The sequence below is a fragment of the Phoca vitulina genome, unplaced genomic scaffold (genome assembly GCF_004348235.1).
Source record: "Phoca vitulina isolate PV1807 unplaced genomic scaffold, GSC_HSeal_1.0 scaffold10, whole genome shotgun sequence".
NCBI lineage: Eukaryota > Metazoa > Chordata > Mammalia > Carnivora > Phocidae > Phoca > Phoca vitulina.
The window spans coordinates 27,978,163-27,992,172 of record NW_022589713.1 but is presented as its reverse complement, the minus strand read 5'-3'; the positions used below and the strand labels follow the sequence as shown (position 1 = coordinate 27,992,172).

At 34.0% G+C, this 14,010-nt stretch overlaps 1 protein-coding gene across 7 annotated transcripts in view; it reads left to right on the top strand.

The window, feature by feature from the left end:
- TBC1D5 (TBC1 domain family member 5) overlaps nt 1-14,010 on the top strand; it is a 568,425-nt gene that overhangs the window by 335,893 nt on the left and 218,522 nt on the right. For all 7 annotated transcript variants that reach the window (XM_032408767.1, XM_032408765.1, XM_032408766.1 and 4 more), the window contains 4 exons: nt 2,980-3,082; nt 10,116-10,204; nt 11,440-11,490; nt 11,584-11,653. In XM_032408767.1, the coding sequence (XP_032264658.1) occupies nt 2,980-3,082; nt 10,116-10,204; nt 11,440-11,490; nt 11,584-11,653 (313 nt within the window). The remainder of the gene's footprint in view (nt 1-2,979; nt 3,083-10,115; nt 10,205-11,439; nt 11,491-11,583; nt 11,654-14,010) is intronic.

Genomic DNA, 14,010 nt, shown 5'->3' with positions numbered 1-14,010 from the left:
GAAACTAATATAATGTTGTATGTCAATTATACCTCAATTAAAAAAAAAAGACAAGGCTAGATTTAAGTCATCTAATGAGGAAGAAGGAGAAACAATTTCACTTCTCAGAAGGATTAATCTATTTTTACCTTAGTGACTAAGTTTTCCCAAGAAATTTCTCTTTAGCAATTTATTTTAACTACTTACCTGTCTTTCATCCTGATTACTTTAGTTTGGGATATTTGACTTTCTAAGGGCTTTATCAACTTTCTCTTGTCTCAAAGAAGTCATTTAAAAAGTGGTTTTGTTTCTTTTCCTACTTCAGTGCATTTGACATCTTTCTGGAACACTTTTGGCTTCTATGATATAATATTCTTGCGAATCTACTTCCAGGTTAATTTTCTCTTCTTTAAGAGCTAAGGTCACTTATGGCTAGTCACACTTCCTTGCCTGAATAGAGACTGTCGGGAGGGGTCATCAAATTAAGATTCATGCAGAGATGTGAGGTCATCATGCTCAGATCCATGGGTTATTACTGGCATCCAAAAAAGAGGTCTCCGGGCGCCTGGGTGGCTCAGTCGTTAAGCGTCTGCCTTCGGCTCAGGTCGTGATCCCAGGGTCCTGGGATCGAGCCCCGCATCGGGCTCCCTGCTCGGCGGGAAGCCTGCTTCTCCCTCTCCCACTCCCCCTGCTTGTGTTCCCTCTCTCGCTGTGTCTCTCTCTGTGAAATAAATAAATAAAATCTTTAAAAAAAACAAAAAAAAACAAAAAAGAGGTCTCCTTTCTGCTAGGGACCAAACCAAATATATGTGTTTGGGGACAATTGCACATCCAAGGGAATTTCAAGCAAAAGTCACATGAACAGATGAAGATAAAACAGGCTTTATTATAAAAATTAGGACCAGAAATGAGATGCTTCACAAACCACTAGCGTAGTTAACCCAGGAACCCAGCCTGAACTGGGAAGAAAGTTATAACTCTCACAGGGAGCCAGAGAAGGATCAGAATGAAGCATAAAACAGCTAAAGTCTCTAGAACAAGGCAGTTAGCCATTACAATATGAAGTAAAATAGCCATTTTTGCTCTTTAAAAGACTCATTAAGGAGTATTTTTCTGTTTTGATAATGCCCTGTCCTTCCATGCTTTAGGTACTCTTCCTCTTAAACCTCTCTCATATCCACTTATTTTCTAGTTCCAAAGCCACCTAATTCACTTCTTTATCCCCTAAAGTACCAGTACTCAAAGACTAATAATGGCCTCTGTTCCTACACATTTACTGCTTGCCAGGCCCTGTTCTTGGTGCTTTAACATGATCTCATCTTTTTTTTTTTTTTTTTTTTTTTTAAGAATTTATATATTTATTTGAGAGAGCATGAGCAGGAGCAGAGGGAGAAGCAGGCTCCCCACTGAGCAGGGAGCCGGACGTGGGACTCGATCCCAGGACCCTGAGATCATGACCTGAGCCGAAAGCAGACGCTTAACCGACTGAGCCACCCGGGTGCCCCTAACATGATCTCATCTTGTTCACAAGATCAGTATTATTATCTCCACTTAATAGATGAGGCAGTTAAGCAATCACTTACTCAAGATTATATAGCTAGTAATTATGCAACATGAATTTGAACGCAGGCTTTTCTTCTCAGGTTTGTGATTTTTTTCCACTTCACTTCATTATAATGCCCTCTTGTTCCTTCCTGTAATCTCTCCTCTTTCAAGGCTTATTCCCACTTAGAGTTACTTAAATATTATTTTCTTTGTTACTTACCTATTCAAAAATGTAGAATCACTTGGTTATTTTTTCTTCATTTGTAGATTCAGCAATTCAGAGCTATTTCCAGACCTGCCCCACCTTTCCTCCTGTGTCGTCATCCTGCTCTCAAGTGGCAGTACTTATGGAAGAACGTTCCTTTCTCATTACTGATTGCCGTACTGTGCTGTACACCTGGAGTACTCACTACCTTCTGTGCCTTCATCTTTCCTTCTAATTTGGTTATCTTTACCACTGACATTCCATCTTCCTCCTCTCCCAAAAAGTCTTGTTCAAACCTTTTGTGATTGAACCTATTTGACTGTTAACTTCTAGGTGACATTCCTTCTTCCCTTATGTATTCATTGTGTATTGGATTGCTGTGTATTTGGATTGTTACGATTGTATATTCTTTCATTAGAAACAACTATGTAGGGGCACCTGAGTGGCTTAGTCAGTTAAGCGTCTGCCTTCAGCTTGGGTCATGATCTCAGGATCCAGGGATCGAGCCCCACGTCGGGCTCCCTGCTCAGCGGGGAGCCTGCTTCTCCCTCTCCCTCTGCCATTTACCCCCTTGTGCTCTCTGGCTCTCTCTATCTCCTCTGTCAAATAAATAAATAAAATCTTTAAAAAAATTAAAAAAAAAAAAAACTATGTAAGCTTCTTTCAAGTGGATACTGTGCCCTTTTTCTATTTCACATTACCTCAAAGCACCTGGTAGAATTTTTGATCCAGAGATCATTTAAGCAATACTGACTAACTTGTTCCATTTGAAGTCTACATTTTAATCAGACAAAACTAACAGTGTGGTCATGTATAATAATTTAAGTCCTGGTACTGGCATTAAAAAAATGATAATGATTTCTTCGAAAAGCTGGTGCATCCAAAATTACATTCTAGTCCGAAAAACCAAATGGTCTAAAACAAAGTAATCCTGCACCCTAATTATATAGGTTATGATTCATTTTGCTTAAGAACTGTGGTATCCACCATGTGAGGACTTTAAGCATGTGGAGACATTCAAGATATTTAGGTGTTGAAAGGTATCATTTCCCTCTGATAGAATAATTTCCCTTTTCTCACCCTTTTTCCTTAACCTATTAGTCCCACCAATGGCATAAGCTAGCTGCATGGCAAATACACACTTGTACTAATACCTAAAGTAGCCTTTGGCACTTCTTAAACATGAGAGACTTGAGGGTAATTCTTGGAATTCTGCTAGTCAGTTTTAATCCTGTGTTTTCTTTCTTTAGGTTTCCTGAAATGCAGTTTTTCCAACAAGAAAATGTGAGAAAAATTCTTACAGATGTTCTTTTCTGTTATGCTAGAGAAAACGAGCAGTTGCTTTATAAACAGGTAATGAAAATATCGTACAGGTGGCATCCATTGACTCAAAATTTTCTATACAGCTTGACAAATGATAGAGCAATAATGTAGCCTTTATTGTATCCAAAGTTGTATCATAATAGTAAAGCAATCAAAGAGCTGCTTGTCAGCTGCATGGTGAGAAAAGTAAGCTCATTGAAGCACATATGCTTCTTCCTTATTATAAGACATTCCACCAAATTGTCTTCTATAAGGCGTTCAATCTTTTCTTTCAACTTTTGGGAGTTTGTTTATAAACAGCATCTTTGAAGCCAATCTAGTAATAAAACTTTTTGGAGTTGTATGTATAAATGTTTCTAAATACAGCATTTTAAAATATGTGACATGCCATGTAAAAAATAATCAGGTGTCCTTCTACTCTTTAAGATTTACTGGTAATATAACTTCAAAAGTTCCTCTAAATTTTTTGAAATTTATGATATTCTTTGTTATCCAGATATTCATCCCATTACTAAAGGAAAGAAGATTAAGATTGCTGGATTATGTTTTGCTCTCATTGAAATGTAAATTATTTATTTAATATATAAAGAAGATCTAGGTTTCTACTTAAGCTTATGGTGTTCCAATAAAAATACAAAAGTTGGATATTTTTATGTATTTCTCAAAATGTATAGTAAGTGGGAATTCAAACCAAATTAATAAATTCTCTGACAATCAAAAGTTACGATGTATGTCCAACCAGTAACCACCTAACTTCAATGTAATATACAGAAAACACCTGTATGGCTAGAGCAATGTAGATTTTTTTTTTTTTAAGTTTATTTATTTAAGTAATCTGTACACCCAGCATGGGGCTCGAACTCACAACCCTGGGATCAAGAGTCACACCCCTTCTGACTGAGCCACCCAGGCACTCCTTAGAACAATGTATTTAATTTGAAATATACTTGATCAGTTTAAAGATAATATACCACTGATGAATCACTGAACTCTACCTCTGAAACTAATAATATACTATATGTTAATTAATTGAATTTAAATAAAATTAAAAAAAATAAAGATAATAAACCAAGTCATATTCCAGTTGTCCTAAATAACATATTTGTTATTATATACATAAAATACCCAAGGGAACTAATTTTATCTTACTTTTAGTATTACTAATACGCCTTCATATTAATTACATGGTGATAATCACCTTTTAGAATGGAAGATGGAAAAAATATATCCCATTCATAATGGCAACCAAAACTTTAAAATGTCTTGAAATAAGCATAACAATATAGGTTCAAAAACTATGTGAAGAAAACTGTAAATGTTCTTGAAGGATATAAAGCAAGAGTTAAATAAACAGAAAAGTGATAGTATGTTTGTAGATGGGAAGGCATTAAATAAAAATTTTACTTCTTCCCAAATTAATATATAAATGTATTATCATTCCCGTGATAATCTAAGAGAGAGATGCACTTTTTAAAAACTGGACATGGTCATTTTAAATTTGGTGCCAAAAAGCTTTACCGTAATTTTAGTGGAGAGAATACAGCTTAGTGGTTAAGAGAACTGGGTCTAGTCCTAAATCTGTTACTTAAATATCATCTCAAACATTTACTAACTACATAATCCTAGACAATTTACTTAAATTTTCTAAATCTTAGTTTTATTGGCAGTAAGATGAAGGCAATAATAGTACTGACTTTGTAGAATTAAAAACACATAGTGATCACTAAGGGTTCTTGTTGGTATTTATGGTGGTTATTACTATTATTATCATTATTAAATATGTTAGAGTTGCTACAGAATGTAGTGGAAAGGGAGAATGGCAAAGGGAGATATGAAAACTTCTGTAAGTATTCTGTGATCAAGCTAGTATGACATTAGTGTGGGAATCAACATAGATCAGTGGAACAAACTAAGAACAGGTCCAGTTATATATAAATTCTTAATATGGTAAGATAGGATATTTTCATTTAATGGGAAAAGGATATTGATTTGCCATCTTTGACTTTCCATCTAGAAAAAAGATTACAGTATACCTTTATTGGAGAATAAACTCCAGGTGGCATAAAGATATAAATATGAAAACTAAAATTTTTAAATGAAATACTGGAAAAAATTTAGGAGAGTTGTTTATAATTGCAGGGTTGGAAAGACCTTTCCAAGCAAGATAGGCTCTCCAGAAGTCAGATACAAAGTTCAAAGACCAAAAACAAACAAACCGAAAAGGAGACTGGGAGAAAATAAATATCAGTGTAGGACTTTTGGAAGCAAATAACAGAAAATCCCATTCAGAATGACTTAAACTCAAAGGAGGTTATTAACACACTTTGCAAGAAGTCTAGGGGCAAAATGGTTCTGCAGCATTAGTTAGTTCAGTAGTTCAGACTCCTTTCTGTTTTTCTCTTCTCTCCTCATTGTGTTGGCTTCTGTCATCAAGCTTATCTCTTCATTGTGCCCTTTCTTCTTCTCAATATTTGAAAATACCTCACAGTAAAAGATTTGATGATAGCAAACCAAGACAGAATAAAATTATCCCAAGTTATACATTTGTTTCCCATTTTTCTTTAGAGAAAGAAAAAAGTCGATTAAGGAAGTGTTATAATAATGGAAACAGGAACAAAAACATGATAACTGCAGTCAAACATTTGTGATGTATGTGGCCACTGCATTTCTAAGGAAGACTAGACAAGAATAGGGAAGGTCAGATTCTTGATAATTTAGACAAAGTCAATCAACTACTGTATAAGAAAGTATCATTAACTTACTCTTGGGAGTCCCTTAATAAGACTTAATTACTCCCTCTACATGTTTAAAATCCTATAGATTATTTACATAGAAATAATACCTTGCTAAAGAAGGACTGAATATTTAGCCAGATCAAATTTAAGAAAAAAACCTTGAGTTTCATCACAAGCTGTTAAAGCTATTATTTTGTACTAGGTGACACCCCGTTTAACATTGACCATATTGTTAATAGTTATGGGATTTTATTGAATTAATGAGACTGTTATCATGTAGTAGAATGTCTTGCTGAGTTAATTGAAACTGCAGAGATTATATAAATGGTATTAATGAACTTTGACTGCCTGATGCCTCAGCTTTAATAAAGACTGCTTGGTGGGCTAAATGAACACAGGCAGATAAAAGAACAGGTTCAATTTTGTGAGCCTACAGGCTGTTGATGAAGAAAACTTCGTTACCTTTATTTTCACCTGGCATGAGTTTGGAGTGCAGTGACTGCTAACGATCCAGCAGGGATAAAGGCTTTAAGCAAGCAGAATTGCTGATGGTATAGATGCAAGCAAAATACACATTTTGGGAACCAATAACTATACTAGCAATCTATTATGTTTTATTTTGCTTTGTCGTATTTACAGCATATTGAATTTATGATCATTCTTTCTAAATAGTTCTCCTTTAAAGATGTTTGTACATTTGCCACTTGTAATTATTAATCAGGTTTTACTAGTCTAGAATTAAGAGTAAAACTAACAATCTCTTCCAAGTCTGAGAAAATATCTCTAGTTTAGTTGGAAGTCAACAATGAATTTGTAAAAGGTTGTCTTAATGATATTCAGGGGACTCTTAATTTCCGTTACACAAAGAGCACCCTTATTTATTGGTTTGAAATATGATTTGTTATTCTGTTTCATTTTTCATATTGGAGTTCAACATTTACCAATATATTGCTATATGGAGAGGCAGATATTTAATCAGTCAGTGAGTACCTTCTATGTGCTGAGCCTGTAGTAGGAGCTGGATTTTTCTATCAACACATAGACATCACTTATCACAGTTTCTAATTGTATAGTCACTTCTCTGCTCATTTTATTATTGTGTGTCTTGCTCTCTAGACTGCAGGCTCCATAATGGTAAGAAACTTGCCCACTTCATTCACTTTTGTGTTCTCAACATTATCATAGATAGTTAATAATTTTTGACATATGAACTTGAAGACGAACTTTGCATGAGCAAGTGGAGAATCTGGAGAGAACAGTATCGCAGAAACTAGAGGGAAGAGAAAATTTAAAGAAGGTGGGAAGGTGCATTTAGGCAAGTACTCATTCTTATTAAACCAGCCATTAGTTAGAAAATACCTTGAGGGGGAAAAGACCCAATCAGAAGATCACCACCACCATCAGCAACAACAAAAACCTAGTAAAAAACTTAACAGTTTACAAACTTTTGGGTTGGAAAATCTGTTGTTCTTTAAAATATCTTCTTCAAGTTAATTTTAATGCAATGCCAGTAAAATGGCAGTATTTTGTTTAGCATTTTATTTAAATGATACTGAAGTTTACCTTCTAATTAAATTAAAACAGGCAAGATAACTTTGAGAAAAAGAAAAGAAAATATGGCAGAATAGAATGTTTTACAGCTCAAGTCATTAAAATAGTAAAGTTCTTGTTAAGAATGTACAAACCAATGGAATACTGGTAAAAGCCGAGAAAAAACGAGCACTAATGATTCAGTGTATGGTAAAGACAGCATCTCAAAACTCTTGGGAGAAGATGGGTTATTCAATAATTAGTTGAACTCTTTTGCAGAAAAAAATACAGATTTATTCTTCAGGACAAAACTAAATACCCGATTGGTAAAGAATTCAAGCTGTAATAAAGAAAAGTATGTACTCATCTAATCTCCATATAAGGAAAGCCTTTTCAGGCATGAAAACAAAACAAGAAGCTATGAAGGATGATGTATTGATCTGATAGTTTTAAAGTATAGAGATTCACGATGACATAAGATATCATGATTAAAAGACAAATGATAGGGGCTCCTGGGTGACTCAGTTGGTTGAGCATCTGCCTTTGGCTCAGGTCATGATCCCAGGGTCCTAGGATCCAGTCCCGCATCGGGCTCCCTGCTCAGCGGGGAGCCTGCTTCTCCCTCTGCTGCTCCCCTGCTTGTGCTCTCTCTCTCTCTCTGTCAAATAAATAAAATATTTTTTTAAAAAAAGACAAATGATAAACGTGGGAAAGTGTAACAAAAATGACTACAGGTTAATATCCTGAATTGGTGAAGAACTGTAACAAATTATCAGGAAAAAGGAAACACTTCATTAGGAGAAAATGGGCAATTCATTAAATAATAATGGCCAATAAAATTTTTGTGTCAGTCTCACTAGCATTTCAATAGGGTAAAACAACCATTTGACTATGAAGTTTTATAAGATTTTTTTTTAAGATTTTATTTATTTATTTGAGAGAGAGAGACAGTGACAGAGGGAACACGCTTAATGACTGAGCCACCCAGGCACCCCGAAGTTTTATAGGATTTAAAAACAAAACAAAACACTACAAGTTAAGATGTGTGAAGTGGCAATTTTTATGCCCTAAAGTGAGGGAATTCTTTCTGAAGGGTAGCTTAATTGTATATATCAGAAACTTTAACAAATTTCTTTACTCATTCACCCAGAAATTCTACTTCTAGGGACTTTATCCTAAGGAAATCACAGAAACAGGCAAAAAGATTACAAGATATCTACCATAGTTTTTAATTTTTCTTTCTTTCTTTTGGTCTGTCCATCCTTCCATTTCTTCCTTCCTTTCTCCTTGTTTTTTTTTTTTTTTCTTTTCTGTAGCTACAGTAATTCTTACATTAAGTAGCTATTTCTTTGATGATTAAATTATGGCACGTGGTTTTTGGAATAATTTGAGATTATTCCAGGAGAATAAACACCTCATATGATTTTAAAGCAAACTTAGCACTTAATTCCATTTTTTCTGTGTCTCTACCATGTTCCTCTAAGGGATAGTCAAATAGTTGTCTCAAGGTTTGTTTAGTAAGAAAATGGTTACATAAAAAGATTGAAGTGGTGTGTGGTAATTTGTCTTAATCACCAGAAAGTTGTTGGTGTGTCATAAATTATTTTGTACAAATGTCAGTAAGTCCTAATTCAAGTCTAGTGATAACTTACAAATGAACTCCGATAGAGTTTACTTTCATACTATTTTGTGATGATCACTAGCTTTAAGAATGGCGTGTACTCCTAGAAGGTACAGAGGGTTGTGTGACTGCCCTTCCCATCGTGGGGAGTCCCTGCTTCCGCCAGTGAAACTCTCTTTTCTTTGCTTCCATATTATATTTTTATTTCCTATTAAGGTGGTGTTTTGTCTTATTTTTTTTTTTATAAAAGATCATCCAAAGTTATTAAGGAAAAGGAAAATGATAATTTACTTTAGGAGGCAGAAAAGATTGGAATCTATATTTAACTTGCTAAAACATGTTTTCGGATGCTTAAGGGGGAAAAATCTTATAGTTAACAAGGCAAATTACTAATGTGGAATACAATAACGAATAAATAATGAATTTTTATAATATCCTTTTAGAGACACCTTAGTAACCAATATACTTTTTTGTTTCTGTGCCTATTCATGTAATCCACAGGTGAGCACCAATATAAGGAAAAAGCTAATACAATTGGTGAATTCACTAAATAAATTGAACAGTAACCTTATAGTTGAAGTAGACAGGAAAAAAAATTATGGTAGTTTTCAGATTAAACATGTTGAAAATCATACTTTGAAAACTTTGTTTGCTGTTATACCTGCTAAAGATTGTTTCTTTTATTATCCAACATTTCCAGCTAGCTGACTTCAGCTCTTCCTAAATCTACAGACATCCTAATTTTGAGCCATTATATAATGAAAACATTGGATGTAATTTCCTTAGGTCTACAGTTCTTAGTTGCCCTTCTTACTGCAGATCTTTACACTGCAGCTCATGATTATAATTTGCATAAATGAAATTCATATTTATGAGTACAGATCGTGAAGCACTGACAGGTGCAAGGTTGTCTACCATGCCAATTTATTGTTTGTTGTGTCATTTAAAAGAGAACTGCTCTCCATGTTTTAAAGAAGAATTTGTGCTATGGTTGAATTGGAATCAAATTCTAAAAGTAAATAAAATCTCATTTTGTAGCTTTTCATTTTATGCATTTCAATGAAATATGTAAATGGTGGTGAGGATCAGTTGAAGAAGCATTTAACTAAGCCTATTCTGTCCACTGGTGGACTCTCAACATCCTTCCGCTCTCATTTCTCTTGCTCTTATGTTTCAGGGAATGCACGAGCTGTTAGCGCCTATAGTCTTTATCCTCCACTGTGACCACCAAGCTTTTCTTCATGCCAGTGAGTCTGCCCAACCAAGGCAAGTTTTTATTTGAGCTCTTTCTGTTTTTTCAGCTTTGCTGTAATCATTTTAACCTCGGAATCTTTTACATTGAAGGTACTTTTGTAAATTGTAAACATTTGGTTGTGTTTCATGTGGCTGATTGTTAATTCTACTTAATAGTTGTAGTCCTGGTTCAGCTATGGTACAAATTTGGAATCATAAATGTCTTTGCAAATCTTAGATCTGTGCCAAAGGAAGATATATAACTAATGGATCAAGTAGAGCAAATTTTTGTTATGATGGCAAAGTGCTAATGATTGGTAATATTCATATATACAATCCTCTCATGACCCATTCTTTCAGTGTAGGCTGCATGAGAACCTTGTCTGTGAGATCCTTTCTCCCCACCAGGTTTCACTGAGTTCAGGTCATAAATAGGAGACCAGTACCCCAAAGGACCCCAGTCTGTAAATAAAGAAAAATGACTTGTCATGTTTTTGAGATACATTAATTTATTCTTCACAGCAAGTAACTTTAGTATTTCCTAGCTTCTTTTGAATTTCTCTAATTATACTGAGTTTGTGCATCTGACTAGAGTAACCATATCTTAATTACCTTTTCTTCAGTTATTCTAAAGTATGGTAAGGATGAAGTTAGTCTTGGGATCCTGTTTTCATGCCAGTTTTATCTTTTTAGAAGCATGTGTATACAATATACTTCACAGGAAAGTATAGATGTTTGAAAATTGCTTTTAAATAAGTTGGACATGCTGTTTTAGCAGTTTCAAGCCATTGAAGGTGAAAGCAACACTAAAATAGATTTGAAAGAGGTACTGTCACTAATTAATGGATGTTAAAATATAATAAAAACAGAAGCCATTGAAAGAAAATAATGTTCTGATAGGCTATATTTGACTCGTAAGTATTTTGTTTTGTTTTGTTTTGGAAAACAAGTGATAGATTGTGGAGTAATCAATTTATTCTAGATCAGGCACATTCAAGGAATCTATTGTCACATTTTGTAGTTGTTATTTGGAGTAATTAGATAGTTACTTCATTCTGGTATAGACAAGGCACCTAATTTGATTTTGATCTTTATAGAAAGAAAGGATTTCATTTGTTAATGGAATTGCTTTTTTATTTAGAAAGGATGATTTTTTTTTCATTTGCACACTATATGAAAGTTGGCTTATGAGGATAGAATAAGGCAACTTCTGCATCCCCTTCAACTAAAAAATTATACATTTTGATTATTTGTATTGCTTTTTTAAGTGAGGAAATGAAAACTCTCTTGAACCCCGAGTATCTGGAACATGATGCCTAGTAAGTACAAAAATTCTGTTATTTTAATTTTTTATGCTATTTCTACTTCATTGAGGGTTTAACATTAGCACTGTATTATTTTCTAATTTTTAGTGCGATGTTCTCACAACTTATGGAAACTGCTGAACCTTGGTTTTCTACTTTTGAGCATGATGGTCAAAAGGCAAGTGTTATAGTACAGATCTTTTCAATATATTTGAGGGAACAAATGATTTCAGTAAGTAGCAACGTCTAATCAGAGAATCAAAGCCATTATTATTACTATAAAAAAAACAAAAATCTAAAAATCTATGGAATAAGATTGAATTGGGGATCTAAACCATATTGCTAATAATATTGGCAGAAATATAAAGGTAAAATTAAAAATTTCATGTAAATAGAAATTTTATTTTATATGTATATTATCCATGCAATAGAACTTCTTACTTGAAAAATTATTATAAATTTTGAATGACAAGTACATTTATCTGCTTGATCTATTGTTACACAAGTGAGTTGATAGACATTTTGTTACTGAAGCGCCTAGACAAACTGTGAAATAGGCTGTCTTATTTTTACTAATACATCACTGTTGAATTCACACATTTAGCTTCAATACCATCATTTATCATTTACTCTCTTTTATTCTTTTTAACTATAATTTTTATTATGTGTTATAACCAATATACCATAACATTGACCTTTAAAGTGTACAATTTAGGGGTGCCTGGGTGGCTCACTCATTAAGCGTCCGCCTTCGGTTCTGGTCGTGATCCCGGGGCCCTGGGATTGAGCCCTGCATCGGGCTCCCTGCTCAGCAGGAAGCCTGCTTCTCCCTCTCCCACTCCCCCTGCTTGTGTTCCTTTCTCTGTCAAATAAATAAGTAAAATCTTTAAAAAAAAAATAAGTAAAAAAGTGTACAATTTAGTAGTTTTTAGTATATTCACAAGATTGTGCGAATGTCCCTATTATCTGATTTGAAAATATTTTCATCACCCCAAAAGGAAATCCCATTCCCATTAGCAGTCACTCTGCATTCCCTCCGTTTCCCAGAGTCTCTGGCATCACTAATGTACTTCCACTTTCTATGAACTTGCCTATTCTGGACATTTCATATAAAATGGAACCATTTAATATGTGGCCTTCTGTGATTGACTCCTTTCACTTAGCATAACGTTTTTAGTGTTCATTCCTGTTGTAGCATGCATCAGTACTTCACTCCTTTTCATGGCCAAATAATATTTCACCATGTGGATATACTACATTTTGTTTATCCATACATCAGTTGATGTACATTTGGGTTCTTTCACTTTTTGGTTATTAAGAATAATGAGGCTGTGAACATTTGTGTACAAACTTTGTGTCTACATATGTTTTCAATGCTCTTGGCATTTCTCTAGGAGTAGAATTGCTGAGTTAACGGACATTTTAAACAAACATATATGCTAACTTAGAGATCATTATGGTGTTTTCATTGTTTTACACAATATTAGAAAAATATTAGAAAAAATGTCAATTATTCTGGCAAGGGATGTCATTAAGAGTTTTTGGTATATATATATATATTTTCTATATGATTTATTTTATATTGATATAATTGATTGCATTCTGGTTAGAAACCATATATTATTCTGTCACTTTATTCCATCTCTTAAAAAAATGAAATGGATAACTAATGCTTTTTAGGCCTTTGGTCTAGATCAGGGCAGACTACTGCCTGCAGGCCAGTTTGGCCTGCCATCTGTTTTTATACAGCTTGGGAGTTAAGCATGGCTTTTACATTATTAAATGGCTGAAAAGCTATCAAAAGAAGAATAATATTTTGTGGCATATGAAAATTATATGGAATTCAGATTTCCATGTTCATAAAAAAAGTTTTATTGGGAAATAGCCATGTCTGTTTGTTTCCTTACTGTCTATCGCTGCTTGCTCATTACAGTGGCTCATTACAAAGTTGAGTAGTTGCAACACAGACGGTATGACCTGTAAAGCCTAAAATATTTACTATCTGGCCTTTACAGAGAAAATTTGCTGATCTTCAGCCTAGGTGATAAAGTCTTTCTTTAGTAATACATCAACATGTTACATTCTCTAAGGGTTGTTAGAGGTGAAACTTGTAAGCATATTTGATGAACTACCATGTTTTAGAACAATTACTTTATATTTGTTCTTGGCAGGAGATTTGATGAAGTCATAGACTTATGTGAAAATCAAAATTTTGAGCAGAAAGTATTTGAATACATTTAAATAAAAGCATCATGACCTCTTTATGCAGTGATCATTTTGTATTTTATAACTGACTCACAGTATCTGCAAAAGTGAATGATAAAAATGTGAGCATTACCACTTTTCAGTTTTACCCATTCATGTTGATATCACTGAATCAAGTTCATGAAAATGGCTAAGACAACACGAAGAAGGATATTTATTCATTTTATCAGGAAAAAACACATAGATGCAACCTCTGAACATTTATGTTACTTGTATATATCAATGAATAATATAGTCCTAAAAAGCATATCTAGTGAATCCCTCTGTCAT